The sequence below is a fragment of the Dipodomys ordii genome, unplaced genomic scaffold (assembly GCF_000151885.1).
Source record: "Dipodomys ordii isolate 6190 unplaced genomic scaffold, Dord_2.0 Scaffold203, whole genome shotgun sequence".
In the NCBI taxonomy this organism is placed as follows: Eukaryota; Metazoa; Chordata; class Mammalia; order Rodentia; family Heteromyidae; genus Dipodomys; species Dipodomys ordii.
Window position 1 is genome coordinate 748,388 of NW_012267419.1, and position 23,719 is coordinate 772,106.

General features: G+C 41.8%; 2 protein-coding genes across 2 annotated transcripts in view; both read right to left on the bottom strand.

Annotated features, from left to right (window-relative positions):
* The window catches only part of Cenpi (centromere protein I), a 49,262-nt gene extending 40,947 nt beyond the window's left edge, over window positions 1–8,315 (bottom strand). The window contains exons 1-4 of the mRNA XM_013035065.1: window positions 8,307–8,315; window positions 7,334–7,374; window positions 6,169–6,377; window positions 3,613–3,750 (exon numbers count right to left, since the gene is read on the bottom strand). Coding sequence (XP_012890519.1) covers window positions 3,613–3,750; window positions 6,169–6,377; window positions 7,334–7,374; window positions 8,307–8,315 — 397 coding nt within the window. The remainder of the gene's footprint in view (window positions 1–3,612; window positions 3,751–6,168; window positions 6,378–7,333; window positions 7,375–8,306) is intronic.
* A 2,290-nt stretch (window positions 8,316–10,605) lies between these two features.
* Tmem35 (transmembrane protein 35) lies at window positions 10,606–23,204 on the bottom strand. The gene is made up of 2 exons (XM_013035083.1): window positions 22,936–23,204; window positions 10,606–11,741 (listed from the first exon to the last, which is right to left on the bottom strand). Exons 1-2 carry the CDS (start codon window positions 23,053–23,055, stop codon window positions 11,358–11,360), a joined length of 504 nt encoding a protein of 167 aa, XP_012890537.1. The 5' UTR covers window positions 23,056–23,204; the 3' UTR covers window positions 10,606–11,357.
* Between the last annotated feature and the right edge of the window lie 515 nt (window positions 23,205–23,719).

Here is a 23,719-nt window from a genome sequence, read left to right on the forward strand (position 1 = left end):
GGCCTCATACCTAAAATATGCTTAGAACTCAAAAAATTAAATTCCCCAAAAACAAATCCTCGGAGCTGGGAAGGTGGCTCAGTGGTAGAGTGCTTGCCTTGCATGCATGAGGCCCTGGGTTCAATTCCTCAGCACCACATAAGCAAAAAGAAAAAAGCCGGAAGTGGCACTATGGCTCAAGTGGTAGAGCACTAGCCTTGAGCTGAAGAGCTGAGGGACAGCGCCCAGGCCCAGAGTTCAGGCCCCAGGACCAGCCCCCCCCCCAAACAAAAGACAACAAATCCTCAAAGAAACAACAGTCCCACTAAGTGAGCTAAAGACTTGAGAGATTTCTCTGAAGAGGAAGTAGACACATGAAAAAATGGTCAACATCTCTGTCCATAAAAGAAAGATTCCTCAGCACCACATAAACAGAAAAATCTGGAAGTGGGTGCTGTGGGTCAAGTGGTAAAGCGCTAGCCTTGAGCTGAAGAGCTGAGGGAAAGCTCCCAGGCCCAGAATTCAAGCTCCATGACCGACAAAAAAAAAAAAAAGGAAATCAAAATAACATTGAAATTCCACATCACCCCAGTTAGAATGGCTATAATCAAGAAATCAACTAACAGATGCTGGAGGGGATGTGGCAAAAAGGGAACCCCGCACAGTTAGTGGGAGTGTAAACTTGTTCAACCACTCTGGAAAGCATTATGAAGGTTCCTCAAAAGACTACACATAGAGGTCCTCTATGACCCAGCAATCTAACCTCTGGGCATTTACCCAAACGACCAAAAACAAGGCAATACTAGAGCTACCAGCACAACTACAACCAGCAGCATTACTTACCATAGCTAAGATATTGAACCAACCCAGATGCTCAGCAGATGAATGGGTCAAGAAAATGTATTTATGCACAATGGAATTCTATGCTTCCATCAGAAAAAAATGACACTGCCCTATTTGTGAAGAAATGGAAAGTCTTAGAAAAAAATCATATTAATGAAGCCAGACCTAAAGAAACATAGATCCCATGGTTTCCCTCACTTGTAGTAATTAGTATATATCTAGGATAATCCTAGCAGGTAAGCAGAATAGCTCAAAAGCTATGTACATATGACCATGTAAGTTGATGTTAAGTGAAATGAACACTAAGACATGGACACAAGAGGTTTTTCTTTGTTGTTGTTTTTAATGTACTATGTGATTTCCTTTTTGTGTTTTTTAATCCCATGGTTTATCCCTTGTTTTTACTGAATTTGATTTTGGTACCCTGCTTATTGTATATATGTTTATCTGAATTAGGGAAGGGAAGGGGAACAACAAAATGGCGAGACAAAGGACAAAGGGTGAGCCAATGCAACAGAGATACTCACAAGACAATATGTTGGAAATAAACTGTATAACTTGGGGGGGGGGGTCTAGGAAGGAGGGAAAGTGGGAGAAAAATTATGGAGGGAGGTAACAAGTTTGACAAGAAATGTACTCACTACCTTACATATGTAACTGTACATCTGTACAGTTACTATACATCACCTAGACAATAAAAATTTTTTAAAAAAGAATCCATTTTGATGGTGTATTAGTATTTTACTGGTCTAGAACTCAGGGCCTAGGCTCTGTCCCTGAGCCTCTCTGTGCTCAAGGCTAATGCTTTACTAATTGAGCCACAGTGCCACTTCCAGCTTTTTCTGAGTAGATTATTGGAGATGATAGTCTCACAGGCTGTCCTGCCTGGGGGCTGGGAAGATGGCTCAGTGGTAGAGAACTTGCCTTGCATGCCTGAGGCCCTGGGTTCAATTCCTCAGCACCACATAAGCAAAATTAAAAAAGCCGGAAGTGGTGCTGTGGCTCAAGTGGTAGAGCTCTAGCCTTGAGCTGAAGAGCTAAGGGACAGCGCCCAGGCCCAGAGTTCAGGCCCCACAACCGGACCCAAAAAAAAACAGACTGTCCTGCCTGGGCTAGCTTCAAACTAAGATACGAAGTCTCCTGAATAGTTAAGATTACAGGTGTGAGCCACCAGCACCCAATTATTAGTATTTTTAATTAGAGAAAATACTATCAGTCTTTTACAAGAATACTAAAATGGATCTGGTTCTCCAGCTCTAATTCCGAAGTTTAAAAAAAATCTCTTTAAAGCTGGGCAAAGAGGAAGTAAGAGAATCTAGAGTTTAAGGTCAACCTGGACTACAAAGTGAGACTCTCAAAAAAGAGCAAAAGTAAGAATATTCTTTACTTACTTTCCTCACCCCCGCCCAGTGGTACTAAGGTTTGAACCCATGGCTTTCTACCCACTGGCTTGCTTGCTCAACTATAACTCTTTGAAAAATATATAGAACTTACAACGGAAAATTAGAGAGATAATAGAGTCACAATGAATTCACTTAGTATATGTTTTAAGACACACATACACACACACACACACACAAATACACATCTATAAATAGGATGGGAGGGTGTAAACACTTGAGCCAGTGTTCCAGTCTGACCTTTTGTTGGTTATTTTGGAGACGGATTCTCATAGACTTTTTTGCCCAGCTTGGTTTCAAACCAAGATCCTCCAGATCTTAGCATCCTGAGTACCTAGAATTACAGGTGTGAGCTGGTAGCTTCTAGATGTTTCCTCATTTTTAAGATGAGATATTTGAGCTGATGAGCTTGGCTCAATTGATGAGTGCTCACTTTGCAAGAACAAGGACTTAAATTTAAACTCTAATACCATTAATTGATCAAATAAATTTGAAAAAAAAGCAAACGAGGATATATGAGTCTATAATATCTTTCAAAAGTAAAATGACTATTGATGGGGCTGGGAAGGTGGCTCGGTGATAAAAGTGCTTGCCTTGCATGCATGAGGCCCCGGGTTCAATTCTTCAGCACCACATAAGCAGAAATAAGCTGAAGTGGTGCTGTGGCTCAAGTGCTAGAGTGCTAGCCTTGAGCTGAAGCGCTGAGGGACAGCGCCCAGGCCCAGAGTTCAGGCCCCACAACAGACAAAAAAAAAAAGACTATTGATCAGGTGTTAATTCTTTTTGTAGTTGCTTTATTTTGGTTTGAACTCAGGACTTCATGATGTCATTCAGCTTTTTTTGCTGGTCCTGTGGCTTGAACTCAGGGCCCATGACTGACCAAAATAAAATTGTACATTTTATTTGTAAAGGTATATGGTATATGGCAACTGATTATTTTCAGCAATCTTCAGACAGAAACTTTTGGGGGGGGGATCAGTTAAGGGGCTTGAACTCTGGGCCTGGATGCTCTCCCTCAGCTCTTCAGCTCAAGGCAAATGCTCTACCACTTGAGCCACAGAGCCACTTCTGGTTTTCTGGTGGTTTACTAGAGATAAGAGTTTCAAGGACTTTCCAGCCTGGGCTGGCTTTGAACCATGATCTTCAGATCTCAGCCTCCTGAGTAGCCAGGATTACAGGCATGAGCCACCAGTACCCAGCTCAGACAGAAACTTTTGATTCATAATGTACTCTAATCCCAGCAAAGGCCCATTTTATAATCTTACCAGATTGGTTTTATGAAGAAAAGAGCAAAAATAAGTAGCAACCGATCCCAATGACTACTTGAATTCAAAGTCTGAGAAGCAAATCTAATGCCAAACTAATAAAAACATGTACCCCCTCAACATACCAAATGTGCCACTAAGTGCTATATTTAATAGAACGTCGATTGCTTCTGGAGGTAGCCCATTCTTCCATGCCACATTTTCCACAGCTTTCAAGTGTGTTTCCAAGTTCTCATCTTTACTCCGTGAAGATTTCTTGGGACCTAGAGAAAGGAAGATTATTAAATACTGAGGCCTTTAAATTTTTCTCAGTTCTCAATCTTGATGATTACAACTTGAAACTCTATAAAGAATAAATTCTAGTAGAAATATCTTCCTAAAACACTCTTGAAAGAAGCCAGATGGTAGTGGCTCATGCCTCTGTTTCTAACTACTTTGGAGGCTGAGAATAAGAGGTCCATAGTTCAAGCCCAGCCCAGGGAGAAATGCCCATGAAATTCTATTTGCAGGAAAAGAAGCTGAACACAGTGGCTTGCACCCGAAAAAAGTTGGCAGAGTATAACTCAGGAAAATACCTGGGCAGGAAGCTAGAAACTATACCAAAAATAACCAGCAAAAATCAGTGCTGTAGACATGGCTCAAGTGGTAAAACACCAGCCTAGCAAGTGCAAGATTCAAGCTCCAGTACCACCAAAAAAACAACTTTGAAAGCTTTAAAATATTTAACAGTAATATCTTACAGCATCCTTGCTGTATACTATAAACATTCAACTTTATAATCTCTCTCCATACTGGAGCAAAAGTTCCAAACTCTGCTGTGCATCTGGAAGTGTTTAAAAATGTCTAATGCCAGGTTGCATCCCATACAGATAAAATCAGAATATCTAAATAAGAGAATATCAATATGTTTTAAATGATTCTTGGGCCAAGTGCCAGTGGCTAATGCCTATAATCCTAGCTACTCAGGAGTCTGAAATCTGAGGATCATGGTTCCAAGCCAGCCAGGGCAGGAAAGTCCACGAGACTCTTATCTCCAAATAACCACCAGAAAACCAGAAGTGGTGCTGTGGCTCATAGTGGTAGAATGCTAGCCTTGAGCAAAAGAGCTCAAGGACAGTGCCCAGGCCCTGAGTTCAAGCCCTACAACTGACCAAAGAAAAGATGCTTGAGTGATCACAATGTATGGTAGTCTGGGAACCACTCCCCTGGAAAGATGTTTTTTGTTGTGTCCTTAGTACCATATATTGTTATGTAGTAGTTAAGGTCTCAATAAATGTCTATTAAATAAAAACAAGAATAACAAAAATATGTTTTTCCTTGAAAAGTCTTAGGAAGCCGGGTGCCAGTGGCTCATGTCTGTAATCCTACCTACTCGGGAAGCTGAGGTCTGAGGATCATGGTTCAAAGCCAAGCAGGGCAGGAAAATCCATGGGACTCTTTTTTTTTGCCAGTCTTGGAGTTTGAACTCAGGGCCTGGGCACTGTCCCTAAGCTTCTTTTGCTAAGACTAGCACTCTACCACTTGAGCCACAGTGCTACTTCTGGCTTTTTCTGAGGAATCGAAACCAGGGCTTCATGCATACTGGCCAAGCACTCTACCACTAAGCCACATTCCCAGCCACACATACCCCCCTCCGACTCATCTCCAATAAACCAGCAGAAAACCGGAAGTGGTGCTGTGGCTCAAGTGGTAGAGCACTAGCCTTGAGCTGAAGAGCTGAGGGACAGTACCCAGGCTCAGAGTTCAAGCCCCATGACCGACCCCAAAACAATGTCTTAAGAAAAGCTGGATGGGGCTCAGTGGTAGAGTGCTTACCTTGCATGCCTGAGGCCCTGGGTTCAATTCCTCAGCACCACATAAGCAAAAAGAAAAAAGCTGGAAGTGGCACTGTGGCTCAAGCAGTAGAGTGCTAGTCTTGAGCTGACGAGCTGAGGGAGGGACAGCGCCCAGGCCCAGAGTTCTGGCCCCACGACCGGACCCCCCCCAAAAAAAGAAAAGAAAAGCTGGACACCAGTGGCTCATGCCCTTAATCCTAGACACTCAGGAGGCTGAGATCTAAGGATCATGGATCAAAGACAGCCTACAAAGCAAAGTCCAAGATACTTTTGGCTCCAATGGACTACCAAAAAGCTGGAAGTAGAGCTGTGGCTCAAGTGATAGATTGCTAGATTGGAGCAAAAGAAGGTTAGGGACAGTATCTAGCCCCTGAAGTCAAGCACCAGAACCAGCACCAAAAACAAAACAAAACAAACTCAAGAAAAAAAACTGATGGCTGGGGCTCTGGTGCCTCATGCCTGTAATCCTAACTACTCATGAGGCTGAGATCTGTGGATCATGATTCAGGTAGGAATATCAGTGGAGACTCTTACCTCCAATTAACCACCAGGAAATCAGAAATAGCACTGTGGCTCAATGTGCTAGAGTACTAGACTTGAGCAAATAGCTCAGGGACAGTTCCCAGGCCCTGAGTTCAAGGTCCATGACTGACAAAAAAAATTTTTTTAATTCCTTTTTTTTTTTTGAGACTGTCTTACTATCCCTGGCTGACCTTGAATTCATGATGTGCTTATGTCAGCCTCTCAAGTACTGGATTACAGGTCTGTGCCACCATGCTCAGCTTTCAAGACTAGAGTGTTTTTATAGGACAGGACATTCATAAGAAGAAGAAAATTTTATTTTACCTTTCTCAAAGTATCCCATTGCTCTTTGCAGAGCATCTTCAGGTTGATCATTAGCATCATCTACAGGATTACTCGTTTTCATAATGAATCTTGAGTTTCTTGGTATCTCTTTTACTTTCCAGTCTGTGAAACTGGTCTGACAACTATTACTAACTTGGAGTGTTGTATATTCTGCTCTTTTTTGAGGTAACACCAAACTCTGTGGTATTCTATATAGAAAGAAGTGTCAAGTTATCATTTATCATCCCAATATTCCTTTTTACTTCACCAAGACAAAAAAAACATATTTGCCTATATTTCCATGCTTAGTGCATAATACATAGCATACAACAAGTATGCAATAAATAAGTTGACAACGATACAGGAAAAAAACCTATAAATCAAATATTTCAGAAAGTCCTTCATCTTAATAGAAACAAAATAACAAACACTACAGTACCAATTAACTGCTGAATCCTAAAAATGGAACTTTCCTCTTAGAATGGCTACATCACATAAGTCTAAAACCAATCCATTTCACAAACTTAATCTTTGTCTACTCCTTTTTTTCCCACCCTTCCTTGATTTTGCTTTTTAATCTTTATGTTCTTTACTTTGTCAGTGCACTTTGAAAATGCATAGCTAAAATGTCAAACTAGGGCTGAAAGCTCAAGTACATAAGGCAAGTCTATACTAGGCCCAAGGTACAACAGGATAGAGGTGGAAAATAACTGGATTCGCGCTATGTTTTGGAGGCAGAAGGGGCAAGCTGGTTAAGGACAAAGAAAGAGGGGAGCCAAGAATGACTACAGGTTTTTAGCTTCACATGGGAAGTTACAGAATGCTCGTAATGATATTCCATCCCCTCGCCTTAGGACAGGCCAAAGCTGGTAATAGCTCCATCCAACCCAGCATAAGGTTCCAGTTCTGAGCGGCTTCCTAGAGTCAAAGAAAGAACGAGGGCGGAACTTTTGATCCTATGAGGTGAACAGAACTTCCCAAGGATCACTTTCATAGCTGGCCCCAGCCAAAAGCAACATTAGTAAAAGTCTACTCATCTTTTCGGCATATTCTAGGCCTAACGAAAAACCCAAAAGCCATTAAGTGTAGTCTTATCCCAAGAGTTCGAGATATTCCAGACGCCCTGAAAGATCTCAAAACATCCCATTGTTTAAAAGTGCCTCACCTGGCAACCTCTTCCGCCACACAATTTCCGCGGCCCGGACTCTAGAAGGCGCCTCCGGAATTCAAAGTCGCAGCCCCCGTCTCGCGCATGCGCATCCGCGGAGGAGGTGGACCAGAGCAACGCCCTCTACTAAAACCTGATTGGTTGGAGTACAGCTCAGTGGCGGGTGGTGGTTCGCGCGCTGGTGATGACTCACAAGGGCAGTTTACCCCACCCTTTTAGGTCTGGGGCAAGCTGCCAAAGAGCCGCTGCTGCTGGAATCAGGTGATTGGCGTTGTCACTATTCTAATCCGTCGTTTTGCATAAAACCAGGTAACTAGCGTTTCATTCTTGAATTTAACATGTTCAATCATAATGATCATTTTTCCCAGAAGATTGATCTTCAAATGTGGGGACATTATAGGAAAAAATAGAAACCACAAACTTCGCAATAAAGGTGGCCTCTTTCATTGCAGAATAAATTAGTCAGCTCCCCACCCGGAGGGAAGCTAGAGAGTGGAAGTAAAGAAAAACTGGATCTGCCCTTCCTTTACTGAGGATGGGTGTGGATAACCTGCAAGGTTGTCTACAAATTTATATTAAGCCAGATAGATGTTCTGATATTGACCTGCTGTCAACCTGGAAATTCCTAATCTTCAAGAAACAACCTAAAACTGTTTATTTAGCCTAAAATGTTATCTTGGTCTCTAATCTTGCATTCAACTAGGACTAAGAGAACTCTCACTGACTTAAGGCAAAACATATTTATAAACAAAGGAAAACTGTACAGATAAAATTTGCAGTCTTACAGAGATGTGACATTAAGCTAATATATTCAGAAGGACTACAGCAGAAATTACTATTACATCATATTTTTGTAGTTTTCAGAGTTGTTTGACAAAGTCTTATTTAATCAGGCATGAAAATTGACACTATTCCATTTTTTTTCTAATAGCTGCCCTTTAGTAAAATTGAAATTTTCTCTTGCATTTACTTGTTTCATAGTCTCAAAGAAATTAAATTGGAAAAGATTTCAAGGTTTCAACACACTACTTTTTGTTGATGAAATAACACACTGAATGATTAAATTATGTACCAAGAGTAACAAGGTTGTGGCAGTTCAACTTGTACCACTTTGTGGACACATCGTAATGAGAGACAGACAGTGCTTCACATTTATTTAATAAGCCTGCAGCTTTCTACTTTCCCTTGGTATCACCTAACAAAGAACTTCCTGCCAGGCACTGGTGGCTCACACCAGTGAGCTCAGGAGGCTCTGAGGATCGGGTTCCAAGTCAGCCCAGGCAGGAAAGTCCATGAGACTCTTACCTCCAAATAACACCAGAAAACTGGAAGTGGTACTGTGGCTCAAGTGCTAGAGCACAAAGAGGCTCGGGACAGTGCCTAGGCCCTGAGTTCAAGCCCCACAACAGACAAAAAAAAAAAAGAACTTCCTAAAACCTGGAGATAATGTTGGATTCATAATAGCATAGCTCTCTGTCTCTGTCTTACATACTAACATTATCAAGTATGATGGAGGTGAGCACTGTGGCTCATGCCTGTCAGCCCATCTACTCAGGGTGCTGAAATCCAGAGAATGAAAATTAGACAAAAACTTCACGAGACCCCCTTCTTTACTAATTGTTGGGTATGGTGTCACTCACCTGTCATCCCACCTACTACAAAAAGCCTGAACTAGAAGGATTACAATCCAGGGACAGGATTGGGCAAAAAAGCGAGACCTTATCCCCAAATAACCAGTGTATAAAAGGGGACTGGAGATGTGGTTCAGCAGTAGACAGTCTGCTTAGCAAGCACAAGGTGCTGAGTTCAAACCTCACCACTGATAAAGGTGTGAGAGAGCTAACTTAAACAATTCACAAGGTGGGAACTTAGTATATTAAGGAATTGTAGTATAGTCCTCCTTTGCTTCTCCACTAGATTTTTAAAAGCCTGATCTGAATTTGATAGTTTATGCCTATCATCTCAGGAGGATAATGAGTTCCATGCCAGCTTTGGCTACATAGCAAATTCCTGTCTTCAAAAAACAATGAAACAGGGGCTGGGAAGATGGCTCAGTGGTAGAGCGCTTGCCTTGCATGCATGAGGCCCTGGGTTCGATTCCTCAGCACCATATAAACAAAAAAGAAAAAAGTCAGAAGTGGCGCTGTGGCTCAGGTGGTAGAGTGCTAGCCTTGAGCTGAAGAGCTGAGGGACAGCGCCCAGACCCAGAGTTCAGGCCCCATGACTGGACCCCCAAAAAAAATGAAACAAAGATGAGGGCTCAGCTCACACTTATTATTCTAGCTACACAGGAAGCTGAGATGGAAGTTTGAAGCCAGCCTGGGCAGAAAAGTTCATGAGATCCTTAACTCCAATTAACCAGCAAAATGATTGAGAAGTAAAGACACATGGCTCAAGGGGTAGAGTGAAAAAGCCAAGTGAGAGCATGAGGTCCTGAGTTAAATCCCCAGTACCAACACACACACACACACACACACACACACACACATCATAGTCCTTTTATTATGACCCTTTGCTTCCAGATTTTCAATATTATCCAGTTTCCTCCAAATTTCAAAAATCTTTATTTTGAAAGAATGAGAGAAATAAGACAAAGAAGTATCAATTACCAAGAACAATGACACTGAAGAAAATACAATACCTACTCTCCCACACACAACCCCCCCCAATCCCTGGCACAATAATATTAAAATCATCAAAGCACATTTAACAAGGAGAAACAGCAGTGTGTAATGAAGAAAGCAAATTTCCATACTGCTCAATCTAACTAACCCATGTTAACTGTCCTTCCTCTAGCTAAACTCTCCCACAGAATGATAAAGAGGTATAGAGGAGACAACTCCAGGGTCGTTTAGACTCCAAATACACTAGCAAATTTCAGTAAAAGAATCAGTTGGAGCACAAGTCTGTTTGGCAGGGTAACACTGGATCTAGCTCCTCTGTTAAATTTCAGGTTCCAGAGAACACTGTTGGAGGTTGGAACAGGGCCAATCCCTCAGCTGCCACTGAAAAGAGAGGCAGCTTTGGGCTTAAGAAAATCTGAAGATTGGGGCTGGGAAGTTAGCTCAGTGGTAGAGCACTTGCCTTGCATGCATGAGGCCCTGGGTTTGATTCCTCAGCACCACATAAGCAAAAAAGAAAAAAGCCGGAAGTGGCACTGTGGCTTAAGTGGTAGGGCACTAGCCTTGAGCTGAAGAGCTGAGGGACAGTGCTCAGGCCCAGAGTTCAGGCCCCACAACCGGACCAAAAAAAGAAAAAAGAAAATCTGAAGATGATATCTGGTAATAAATGTACTACTTTAGTTTCAAATTGTTAGCCAAAGAGCTTAGGGCAAGGTGAAACTTTCTATTTTTTCACTTGAAGAATGAGACTATTGACAGCATGTATCCTTTGGTAATTAAACTAAATATGGAGTGTTTAAAACTTAACTTCAGTGTAAAGAGTAGTTTTATATATAACTGTTTTTAATTAAAATAACATTTTTTCTATAGTGGCGAGATTAAGTTTTCAGCTTAATTTAGAGAAGGATCTTCTCATAAGGGACTAGATCACTTGCTTTATAGGAAATGTAGGACTCTCTTTATAGGAGGTTTATTCTACCTTTGCTGGCATCAGTTTATAAGGAAAGGAAGGATACCTGTGTAGGATTAGTTCAAGATCAAAGCCTTCTCCATACACGTATGTACATGAGTGCACACACACAGTAATTAAATACATTTTCCCACACAGAATCTCACAGTCACATGCTTGCTGGAGTCCATCTCACAAATACACTTCAATAGTAGCCGTATACATGTACATGCAGCAAGATGTGAGCATTGCCTCAGAGTGATTAAAGGTGGAGCACAAATGTCAATAGGGGTTCATTTTATGGTATAATTGTACACAAGCCAATTAACTTGCAGATGATAAATTTCCCTTTCCTCCAAGAGAAATAAATCAAATAAAAAATACACACTGATATCTTCCTGGGTGTCACGGAGGCAACTGCCTGGAATGTCCCCACTGTGCGCTTCTGTTCCTAAGACACCTTCACTTTGCCCTGTGGGGCCTTCTCATATAAGGATGGTTGCTCTTCGGTATTTCCTGGCAAGGGCTTCTTCTCAGAAGATCGGTCTTCAGGCTTGCGGGAAATCAGCAGGCGGCAAGTGAGCAGGATTCCAAACACCAGGGCATGGGCATAGCGTTTGAGAGGATCACCAACCAGCTGGTGGAAGAAGAGCACAGCCAGCACCAGCAAGAGGAGGAAGAAGTTGGCCACATCTTTGGGACGCCCAGGCACAAGGGTCATGACTATGCCACAGGCTACTTCAAGGGCACCAATGCTTTTTCGGAGAAGGATGGAATTTATGCCCATTTTCTTCAGCAGAGGGAGGGCTCTGACATAGCTCTTGTAAGCACGTTTCTAAAGTGGAAATATCATAGGGAAATCATTGCATTAACCATAACGCAACTTTAGAATGAGAACACACACACACACACACACACACAGATGGTCCTCCATCCATATACTTGTCTTTCCATACTAGCCAAAAGTATCTCATTTTCCCCTTTGCCCCCTAAATAAAAGTGTTGTAATTAAGACAAAAAATAAAGAAAATAATCTGTTGATTTAAAACTTAGTAGCAGGGACTAGAATTGTGGCTACTATCATTTGAATATTTGTGGCCCCTCCCCCCATTTTGGGGGGGGGTCCGGTCATGGGGCCTGAACTCTGGGCCTGGGCGCTGTCCCCCAGCTCTTCAACTCAAGGCTAGCACTCTACCACTTGAGCCACAGCACCACTTCCAGTTTTTTCTTATGTGGTGCTGAGGAATCAAACCCAGGGCCTTGAGCATGCAAGGCAAGTGCTCTACCACTGAGCAACCTTCCCAGCCCCCCCCAAATTATATATTGAAATCCTAACCCCAAAAGAGATGCAATTAGTAGGTACATCTTTGGGAACTGATTAGGCCATAGGATGAGTGCTCATGCATGGTGTTATGCCTTTATAAAAGAAGTCCCAGGGAAGTCTTGTTCCATCTACCCTATGAGGATAAAGTGAGAAGGTCCTTAATTTGGTTTCATATTTTTTTGTTTTTAGCTGCTGGCTATAAATCATAAACATTAAAAATTTAAAACCAGTTGGGTGCCAGTGGCTCATGCCTGCTACTGAGAGGATCCAAATTCAAAACCAGCCCAAGCAGGAATCTCCATGAGACACTTATCTCCAATTAACCACCAAAAAGCCAGAAATGGAGCTATGGCTCAAATGGTAAAGCACTAACTAGCTCTGTGGGGGAAAAAAAAGCTCAGGAATGGGACCCAGGTCCTGAGTTGGAGACCAAGGACTGGCACCAAAGAAATGCTGAACAAATAGAAAAATAGAACTGCATGCAAACGTTTGTTCATTATATATCCCTAAAGTACAGCAGGGTGAATCCATTCTGATGTTCATTGAGATAAACGTCAGACCTTATGAAACAATACTTTGGTTAGCCTACTTCAGGCTCATTAATTTTAATTCAATAATATTTATTGAGCACCTATATGTTATACATTGGAGATACAGAGATGACTAAGTCAAGAAGCTCTCAGTCTACTGGGGTAAATACCATAACTCAACGTGGTTAATAGTATTTGATTATAGGTGATATAACAGTAGCCCCAAGGGAAACATCATATGACCAATAAGGGAGTCACAAATTATATTACAAACTAATCAAATTAATTATATTGTCCTTAGAGTAATAGATTATTTATCAGACCCACTATTGAGATTGTCCTGATCCTTACTTGGGAATTAATTGATGATATTTAAAATGTTTTACTGTATTGGCCCATTGCTTTTTGTGTTTTTTTTTCCAGTCCTGGGACTTGAACTCTAAGCCTGGGTTCTGTCCTTGAGCTTCTTTTGCTCAAGGCTGGCACACTACCACTTGAGCCACAGTGCCACTTCTGCCTTTTTCTGAGTAGTTTATTGGAGATAAAGTGTTTCATGGACTTTCCTGACAGGTAGGCTTCATACCACAATCTTCAAATCTCAGCCTCCTGAGTAACTAAGATTACAGACGTGAGCCACCAGTGCCCAGTTGTTTTGTTTTTTTTGGGGTCTGGTCATGGGGCCTGAACTCTGGGCCTGGGGGCTGTCCCTCAGCTCTTCAGCTCAAGGCTAGCGCTGTACCACTTGAGCCACAGCGCCACTTCCGGCTTTTTTCTCTTTGCTTATGTGGTGCTGAGGAATCGAACCCAGGGCCTCAGGCATGCAAGGCAAGCACTCTACCACTAAGCCACCTTCCCAGCCCACCAGTGCCCAGTTTTGCTTGGCTTTTTGCTTAAAGCTGGTGCCTACCACTTGAAACACACCTCCACTTCTTGACTTTTGCTGATTAATTAAAACATCTCATAAACTTTTCTTCTTGAGCTAGCCTTGAATCATAATCCTCAGATCTCAATCTCTTGAGTAACTAGGGTTACAGGTGTGAGCCACCCCCTCCTTGCTCAAAAATATTTTTTAAAATTCCATCTGCACCAAATACATGCAGACTTTTGTCTTGTTACTCCCTAAACAATGCACCTAACAACTATTTTCATACTATTTACATTGTTTTAAGTATTATAGATCATCAAGAGAGATGATTTCAAGTATCCGGAGAGTACATGTATGGTATGTAAATACTATGCGGTTTTATATAACAGACCTTAGTAGCCAAGGATTTGTGTATCCTTGGCAACAAGATTGTCCTGAATTCAATCCCCCTCATGGGCACTGAGGGCCTATATTAGAAGAATGAGGCAAAAGGCCAACTTGACCTCTCAGAAATGTCTGGTTCTTACAACAGTTTTCACACATTCTAGGTTTGGAACGAATTGAGATTTCTCTGAATTCTGGACAAGTGAATACATTTTTATTTTCATGTATTAATTATCACCAGTAGCCCAAGATAATCCTCTAAGTGGACTATTGAACAATTGAAGGTTTAATGGCAAAAGCCATGGGTTTAGAAACAGACAGACTTGGCTTTAAATGCCAGCTCTGCCATTTACTCTAGTTGGATATTCATGAACAAATTATTTGACCTAAATCTCAGTTTCCTGAACAGGGTGAGGGCTAAGGTAAAGTAAATGAGGCTACTTTTCCTTGGATGCAAACTTTAAGAGGGCACCAAAGCCATTATTGAATATATATATATATATATATATATATATATACATATATATATAATATCTGTGATGAATAAAACATAAGAATTTCAAATAAAAGCAGGCTTTGACTTCATCTGCATGATCTTGCCTCAGCTTACTCTTCCTAATCCCATCCTTCTCAGGGATTGTATGTGTGTGTGTGTGTGTGTGTGTGTGTGTGTGTGTGTGTGTGTGTGTGTGTGTGTGTGTGTGTTGTGTACTGGGTTTTTATCTCAAGGTCTTGTGCTTACCAGGAAGGCGCTCTACCACTTGAGCCACACCTCAAACACCTTTTGCTTTAGTTATTTTTCAAATAGACTCTGACATTTATGGCCTAGATTTCAATCCACTATTTATGCTTCCCATGTAGCTAGGATGATGGGTATGCACTGCCACACCCATTTTGTTAGCTGTGATCTTGCAAACTTTTTGCCACAGCTGGTCTTGAACCATCCTCAATTTCAAAATTGCTAAGATTATACATGTGAGCTATAGTACTTGGCTGTTTTCTTTTGTGTTTGAGATAGTTTCACTATAGTCCAGGTTGGCCATAATCTTCCTCCTTTAGTCTCCTCAATGCGAAAATTACAGGCACTTGCCACCAGGCTGGCCCAGAGACATCTTTATTTGAAAGTTTACTCCATCTTGGTTCTTACCCTATTACTGAACATATGAAAAATATAAGGCATTATTTATTCTTCCCCTGTTTTCTTATCTTAGATCAAGTCAGGAATTTTTCAGACAGAAATTAAGAGTAAAGCCTAGGATGAACTGAGCTAGACCCATATACAGCAGAGCTAAACTGACAGTTACAGGTGGTGTTAAGAGGTCTGTTTCTTTCCTTTCCCTATTAACTTAGATATGTAACTCTTACCTATATTCACCTCTGCACTCTGCTGATGGGAGCAGGGGACCACTAGGGAAAAAATCTAATCCCAAGAGGCTTCCTTAGCATTTGTAAGCAAGGATTATTTCTAATTAGCAACACAAAGTTTCTCAAGAGACAATTCCTAAATCCTAAGTGTGTCTCAGGGATGCATACAGGGGGCAGGATGCGTTTCTTACAGTCACTTCATTGAAGCCAAGACTTCCAGATGTTTGTTGCGTGGTTTCTGTGTTTTGCCAAGCGCTAATCATATGTCTTCATGAATAGATTCTTGTCTATACTACAGTGGAATATATAGCCTGGGATCAAATTCCAGGGGTTAGATCAAGTTTCTATGACTTCCATGATTTTTTTTTCTCTCTCTCAATTTGGTTTAACTCCATGTTCCATTTTTTTTCAGTTGTTTGGGTAATCTCTTAAACTGCAGCTGTGATGGATGCAGCTGTTGCCTCTTTCCTTCCTCTTTTCCCAAGAGGATATTGAATGTGGATAAGCCATTTCATCACATCTTTAGTTCAAAGCTGAGAAAACATCTGTTCTCCGGGACTCCAAAGAGAGATTATGTACTTTGTTAGAGATAGAACTAACCTTAGATGGGTCTTGACATTATAGGAAGCCCTTTTTTCTTTCTCTTTGTGGAACTGGAGAGGGACATCAAAAGTATTCTATTATTGTCAATTCCATTATTAAAGCTTGGTCCAGGCTACCTTAGCTGTAACAATAGGAGCAGCATGTGTCTTTAGTCTAAATCTATTAAGGTTTTTTTTTTTTTTTTTTTTTTTTTTTTTTTTTTTGGGTCCGGTTGTGGGGCCTGAACTCTGGGCCTGGGCGCTGTCCCTCAGCTCTTCAGCTCAAGGCTAGCGCTCTACCACTTGAGCCACAGCGTCACTTCCGCCTTTTTCCTTTTGCCTATGTGGTGCTGAGGAATCGAACCCAGGGCCTCATGCATGCAAAGCAAGCGCTCTACCACTGAGCCACCTTCCCAGCCTCTATTAAGGTTTTAATTGCATTGATAGTACGAATAGAGGTGATGGCTCTTAGTATTCACTTCATTGGTTTTGTTTTCTTTCCACTGAAATGAAAAGACCCTAAAACTATTGTTTCTTTATAGGGGAATGAAGCAGGAAAGAGAAGGGTTTTTTTTATGTATTTCAAATCCCTTCAATCAAAGGCAATTGCCCAGTAATACTAGACTGGTATATTTTGTTTTGCTTTGTTTTGAGACAGGGTCTTCCTTTGTAGCCTAGACTGGCTTCAACTTTGATCCTTCAGCTCTAGCATTCCCAGGGTATGATTACAGGTGTGAATTACCACATCTGGCCTGGTACTTTTAGTTTTACCCCTAAATGACTTAAAGAAAATTACTAGATATTTTATTACCTCAGTTTCATCTTTTGTAAATCAAATGAGGATTTTGGAGATTTAGTTAAAGGAGTACAATGCCATAGCATCAACTGGTTGTCACATGTGCATTTTTCATTAGTGAAACAACCACAACACTTAGAAATCCATACTTTTGTAAGGCACAATAATTAGTTTAACAATATTGATGAATCAAGATGGTCTCTTTTGTGGTATGAGGACACATGATTCAGACATGAGTCAAATGAATATAGAGCTCTTCTTTAGTCATACCTTTCTCCTTTCTGTCACTTATTCTTCATAACACCGCAGGGATCATGGTCTCATATTAATGACATTAAACTTGATCCCCTTAAACTGTCAAATAATATTCATCTTTGATTTAAATTAATAACCAAACTAAATCAACTAACAAGAAAAAATGGGAAAGGTAAATGGTTTGATTCCCCTTAATTCTCTTGTGCCTATTAGATGAAAGAAAAGAATAATTGGGCTAATATATATATATATATATATATATATATACTTATTTAAAGTTAAAACTAGCTTTTGTTGTTACAAGTCATGGTGGTAATTACTACTAGGATGGTAGCAACTAAAACAGGCATGAGGGGGCTCTTGGGGTGCTGGTCATGTAGATATCTAGGTGCCCAGGAGTACCCTGAGATCCTTTGGTCTATAAAATTTGTGTGTGTGTGTGTGTGTGTGTGTGTGTGTGTGTATGTGAGAGAGAGAGAGAAACACACACAGAGAGAGTTTCACTATGTGTGTTATACTGCAGTTCACTTCACAGAGAAAGAATTACATAAAAGCTGAACAGAGCACTGACAAGGACTGGGAGTGTGGCTCAAGTGTTAGAGTCCAAGCTTGAGGCCTGTGTCAATCCCTGTACCACTCTCCAGAAGAAGGGAACTGATAAAATATTTTTTTGGCTAAAAACCTCAGCCTTGTTGCTATCTTAAACGATAAAGACCACATAAGTGCTGCAGAATTTGCTGACTCATGTGTGGATTTCCTGAATCTCTGTATGGAAAAAGCCACCTGTGAAGCATATACCATGGTCTAAATGTAATTCAAAAGAAGAAAACTCTCAGGTTTGATGGTACATGCTGGTAACTTACATGAAGAAGTGGATGAGGCAGGAGGGTCATGAGTTTGACATCAGCCTGGGCTACAGTTAAAAAACAAAGACAGACATGGCCTATAACCTTAGCTACTCCAAAGGCTAAGATCCAGAGGATCAAGGCTCAAGGGCAGTCTAAACAGAAAAGTCCATTAGATTCCCTTTCCAAAACAGCCAGCAAAAAGTGGAGCTGGATGCATGAAAGCAAGCATTATCATTTAATGTTCATGTGAAGAAGTGATAGATACAAACCCAGATACATCCTTTCCACTTTGCATCTTATGATAAATGAGTCTGACTAGGTAAACCTGCTTCCACCCAAATTCGGACCTTGGCCATACAGAGTATACCAGCTTTCTGACCTAGCATGGAAGTTTAGCTTTTGATGGCTAGCTGTGGAAATGATACAAAGTCTGTTTCCTTGCGAAGGGAATAAGTGTACTCTACCCCCTCCAAGAAGTCTAAGCATCAGTGAATTACTATCATATTACATAGTTGGGAAACAATGGTAGCAATTGGAAGCATAAAAGATTGCCTGTGGCTGGGCACTGGTGGCTCACACCTATAATCTTAGCTACTTAGGAGGCTGAGGTGTGAATATCCTGGTTTGAAGCCAGCCTGGTCAGAAAAAGTATCTGAGACCCTTAACTCCAATTAACCACTCAAAAACCAGAAGTTATGCTGTGGCTCAAAGTGGTAGAGTGCTAGCCTTGAGCAAAGAGCTCAAGGAAAGTGCCCAAGCCCTGAGTTCAAGCCCCAGGACCCACCAAAACAAAACTACTTGGTCTTATAACCCCAGGGTTACACAAACAGGAGGATATTTAGTTTCAAATAATCAAATTAGTTAAATCAACAAACTTTTACTATTGGGAGGGTGGTTACAAAAAGAATCAGAGACTAATATCATCCTCAGGGCCAAAATCCTGTGGCTCCTCAGCACCATGATTTTGGTGCTGTCTTAACATTCGATCTGCAACCTCCAGTTCTTACAGATGGAACCTGGGCTACTGTAACCTGAATACAAATTTGATGCAAGTGAGGCATTCATAGGCTCATAGTCATCGCACAGGAAACTATGCAGCAGCACATGTAAGTGCTGTCTCCCAATGCAAGTGGCTGAATTCAGGCATTTAGTCAAGGTAGTGGCCAGTTATGTTGAGATCACTCAGATAGTGAATATTTGAAAATAATTATTTCATGATCCTGAGAAGAGACAACCATATGAAATGCACTATTGAAAGATCTATCTGCAAATTGTGCATGGGGTCTGATTGTATAAAGATTTGTTCATGAGTTCACACAAAAATAACCTCTAGTTTTTCTTTTTTTTTTTTTTTTGTCGGTCATGGGGCTTGAACTCTGGGCTTGGGCGCTGTCCCTCAGCTCTTCAGCTCAAGGCGAGCGCTCTACCACTTGAGCTACAGCGCCACTTCCGGTTTTCTGGTGGTTTATTGGAGATAGGAGTCTCACAGTCTCTCCTGCCCGGGCTAGCTTTAAACCGCGATCCTCAGATCTCAGCCTCCTGAGTAGCTAAGATTACAGGCATGAGCCACTGGCGCCCCGCCCTCTAGTTTTTCTAAATGCTGGATTCCAATCCCTTAAACTAACCATTCAAATTAGGTAGAAAAATCACTATGAAATAGAATCAATTAGCGTCATCACCTCACCCAAAGAGTGTCTAGAAACCCCTAGGAACTAGTATGAGGAGCACTGTGCCAGACACTTTCATATGCAATCTCAGTAATTATTTGGAGGTAGGAATTATGAGCCCCATATTATAAAGAAAGAACAGAGACACCAAGAATGGAAGTACTCAAATCCCAGCTTCTATGAATTCAAAGCCTGTACTCTTTTCACTAACATTTCCTGGCTTCCTCAATTGAGTCAGGAGAAAAGTTCATAGTAATTGTTTAGCTTTTAGACTGAAGGGGATAACACCTAAGCATAACAATAATGTGTTTTTTTAAAATGTGCACCCCTTCCCCAAGAGTGGAACACTCCCACTTAAGACATACCAGCACTTCTAAATAACTAGCTTTAACTGGAGTTTAGAGTCTCCTGGTCTTTCCTATACAGTCTGGCTTCAAACTCTTATCCTCAGATCTCAGACTCCAGAGTATCTAGAATTACAGGCATAAACCACTGATGCCTGGCATTAATACCAATGAAAAAAATAGCTAGAAAAGCAAAAAAAATCCAAATTTGAAAAATTGATTTTGAAGTAAACAAAATCCCTAAATATAGATTGGAGAGTTGGATTGGCAGAAAAGAATGTGCCAAGTATTTTTAAGAATCAGTTGTGGTTCTGGCATCCAAGAAAACTCGACAATTTTAACTATTATTGACCTCTCTAACAGAACCGATGAATCATGGGCTTGCTTTTTACTCTTTGCTCCAACAACAGCTTGCACTAGTCATTAAACTTGTGCTTCAGCATAACCATCATTAAAATAAGAAGTAATAAAGTGAATCTATGTCACAGAGATATTTTAAAGAACAAATACTCTTAATGACAGCAATAACACTTTGAGATCTCGAAAGAATGCCACTGCAGTAAATATGTGGCTAACTCCATCCATGCATCCTAAATGGAAAACACAAAATCCAAGATAATTATCCCATCTGACCAATCCTTAGGGTTTGAGAGTTCTGTTGGACTCTTCTATGAAACAAGAAAATAGCTCTTGAGTGCATAGTCAAAGCAAATCAGAGATATCTGAGGGTTATGACTTGCCAAAGCCATGCTACAATGACTCATACATTCACCCATCCATTCCACAAATATCTAATTGAGCACTTTGCATTAGAATTACATCCCTTCCTTCCCTATGGAGTCAAGAATAAACCTGGACACAGCTTAGGCTGACTATGCCAGAAAATCATCTCCAGCCTATGGACTGATGGTTCAATGCAAAAAGGCAGTTAGAAAATCCTCTTCATGCTTTACATCGTGGTCACATATACCTACCAGGTACAGTTTTTCCATTTCTTCCAGATTCCCCTTAATATACACACACATACAATGGTTCCACACTCGCCTATTGGATTATACTATTTGAATATATTCCTCTGTCTTCTATGAAATCTTCACATTTGTTTCTGCTTTCTTTCATTAGGCTGTAATAAGCTCCATTCCCTAGGATAAACCTGCTCTAAAACCCATTTGTGGCTGGTACTCTTCGTGAGCTGCTGCCAAGCTGGTGGGAAGCTTCTCAGTGACTCCATCTTAGCTGGATTGCCCACAGAGCCTAACACTGCACTTGAGGTGCAGCTTGGGGGGGGCTCTAATGCGGCTGGAGAGCAGAGAGTTTACTGAAGAAGGGTACTATGACCCTAATGAAAGGAAAAGCTTAAAAATACTAATGATATATAAATATATATACATATGAAAAATAAAGCAAGAACACATTTATTTGTTTGTAATCCAACACTAAACTACTATAGCCAAAGACAAAAACATAGCGGCATTTCTCTGTCCATCAAGTCCCTCTAAACCAATGTCTTCAAGCCCTTTGGTGGCTTCTGCCATCTCTCCCTACCCCCCTTCCTCAGTGCAGGCTGCCTTTGATACTTATTCTGACCTGATTTCAATTCCATCTGGTCAAACATGCTGGGAGGAGGGGGAAGAGAGGAGAAAAAGCATATTAGGATTTGTTACTGGGGCTAGACCAAAGCCCTAGTGTCCCAGCCACCCTGCAACACGCCCCAAGGTGATGCTGTAATTTACAAAAAAAAAAAAAAAGAAAGAAAGACAGAAAGAAAAAGAAAAGGAAAGAATTGGAAAGCTCAAGCCTGAACTGCCTGAAAATATTTTCTCAACATCTTCAATTTGTGAGTCCCCATCCATTTGCAGCTCACGTTGAGGGTCTCTGGAAAGGTCTGCAGTGGGTTCCAGGACAGCAATTAATTCCTCTCAATGACTGAGGCTATTCTTCCTGGTCTGTGCCCTACAGGAAGCCCCCCTCCCTTTCTCTCTCCCTTCCATTTCTCCCATAAGCTTATTTCTTGACCTTGAGAGCCCAGTAATGTGCTCCCTTTCCTTTACTAGCAATCAGGCAAAGGCTTCCAGAAGCAGGTCCCCTTCTGCTGGGGCGGGGAAAGAGAAGAGGCAATGTGACAGGGGGATTGGTGAGACACAGAAAGTGCTGGAAACATCCCTTGCCATCATCTCCTAGTACTCCACAAGCGAAGAGCAAGTCCTCATCACGCCCAACTGAAGAGAGCAGCCCAGCCCCCAGGTTGCAGAGCTGTTTTGGCCTGTCACCTTCGGTGATTCCAACTCTGCATAGGGGGAAACCTGCAGAGGGCAGCGCCCTGGACATCCTCCGGAGGGAGGCAAGGAAAGGATTATGGAATGTTTTGTAGGAAAGAAGGGCAGACTTTACAGATTTTTCTAGGCTAGCCTACATATAAAACAAAATAAAACACAGCATCCCACTTTCCCAAGAGGGAAGGGACAAAAGTAGGAACTCGGTGACCTTGATTTGGGCGAAGACTTCTTTGTGTTTCAGGTCCAGATCATACTTATTTGGCTATAAGAATACAGTCAGCTCTGCACCTGGAATGAGGACTATCTAATCAGCCCTACAAATTGCTTGTTTTAATAGCCCATTCTCCCCAGCTCTTCTCATCTTCTTCCTTTGTTTCTCCCTGAAAGAAATAAACTCTCTAGCTTGCTAAACTCTTAGCTCTAGGGGAAGGACTCACACTCGCAAACTGGTGGCTAGGACTTTTGATGTGTGCTAGAAAGAGGAAAGGGCTCAGGCCAATGACAGGTGCTACGCAGGTCTCAGCCTGCAGGTTTGTTGGAGGGGCTGTCGCTTGGCAGCCCCTCCCCCAACTGGCATTCAGTAGCTCCAAAACAGTTGCTCCCGGCATAGCCCACAAATGAAATCACGTTTGTCCAGCTGCCCCTTCTGAGCCGCAAAGTTGTAGGGAGAAGGGAGGGCCCTGGCGTCAGGGTAGAGGTTAAGGGAATGGGACCATAGACGAGAAGGAAGAAGGAGAGAGGTATTCAGTAATCCCATGGGGGTGCGACCCTCATCACCCGTTTACATCACTTACCATCTCACTGTAAGCATCCTTGCTGAGCCTGGGGGTCAATTTGATAGTCCCCATGAAAACAAAGAAGAGTCCCAGGGCCACAGAGAGGGCCACGATAGTTATGGTTCTGGGGGATGCCATGGAGTCACCAAGGCAGGTCCCAACTAATCCTTCTGCTTTGCGCACCCAGTTGTCTAGGGCGCAAGCAGTTCGCACAGGCGGAGCTGGAGGGACGCTGCGGAGGCAGCAGGCAGCTAGAATGACAAAGGGAGAGGAGGGAGCAGAAGAGAAAAATTGAGAGAACGAGATTCAACCACTCTCACTACAATAATCGCTGGGTCCTAATGCCCTACGCTTGCGCCTCCCAGGCCAAGGGGACCATCTGGAAGTTAAATGTAGCTCTAAACCGAAGCGGGAACTTCAAGTCTTAAACGGAGAGAAGGCAACTTATTCCTAGAGTTCAGTCACTGAATGACCTCTGGAAAGAGGAATTAAGGAAAACGCCACCCCCTCCTTTTTTTAGCCACTTTATTAGGCAGGTTTCATCTCCCCCTTCCCACCTATCTTATTTTCCCCATCTCTCTTCTTTCCCCTCAGTCAAACCATCAGTTCTCAATCAGTCCTTGATTCCTGCCACTGGCAACACTCACTAGACACGTTGAAAATGAACTATATAACTTGTGGGGGAGGAGGGGTCAGGAGGGAAAAACTGGGACAAAACTAGGGAAGAGGTGACACTGTTCAAAAAGAAATGTACTGGTTACTTGACCTATGTAATTGTAACTCCTCTGTATATCACTTTAAC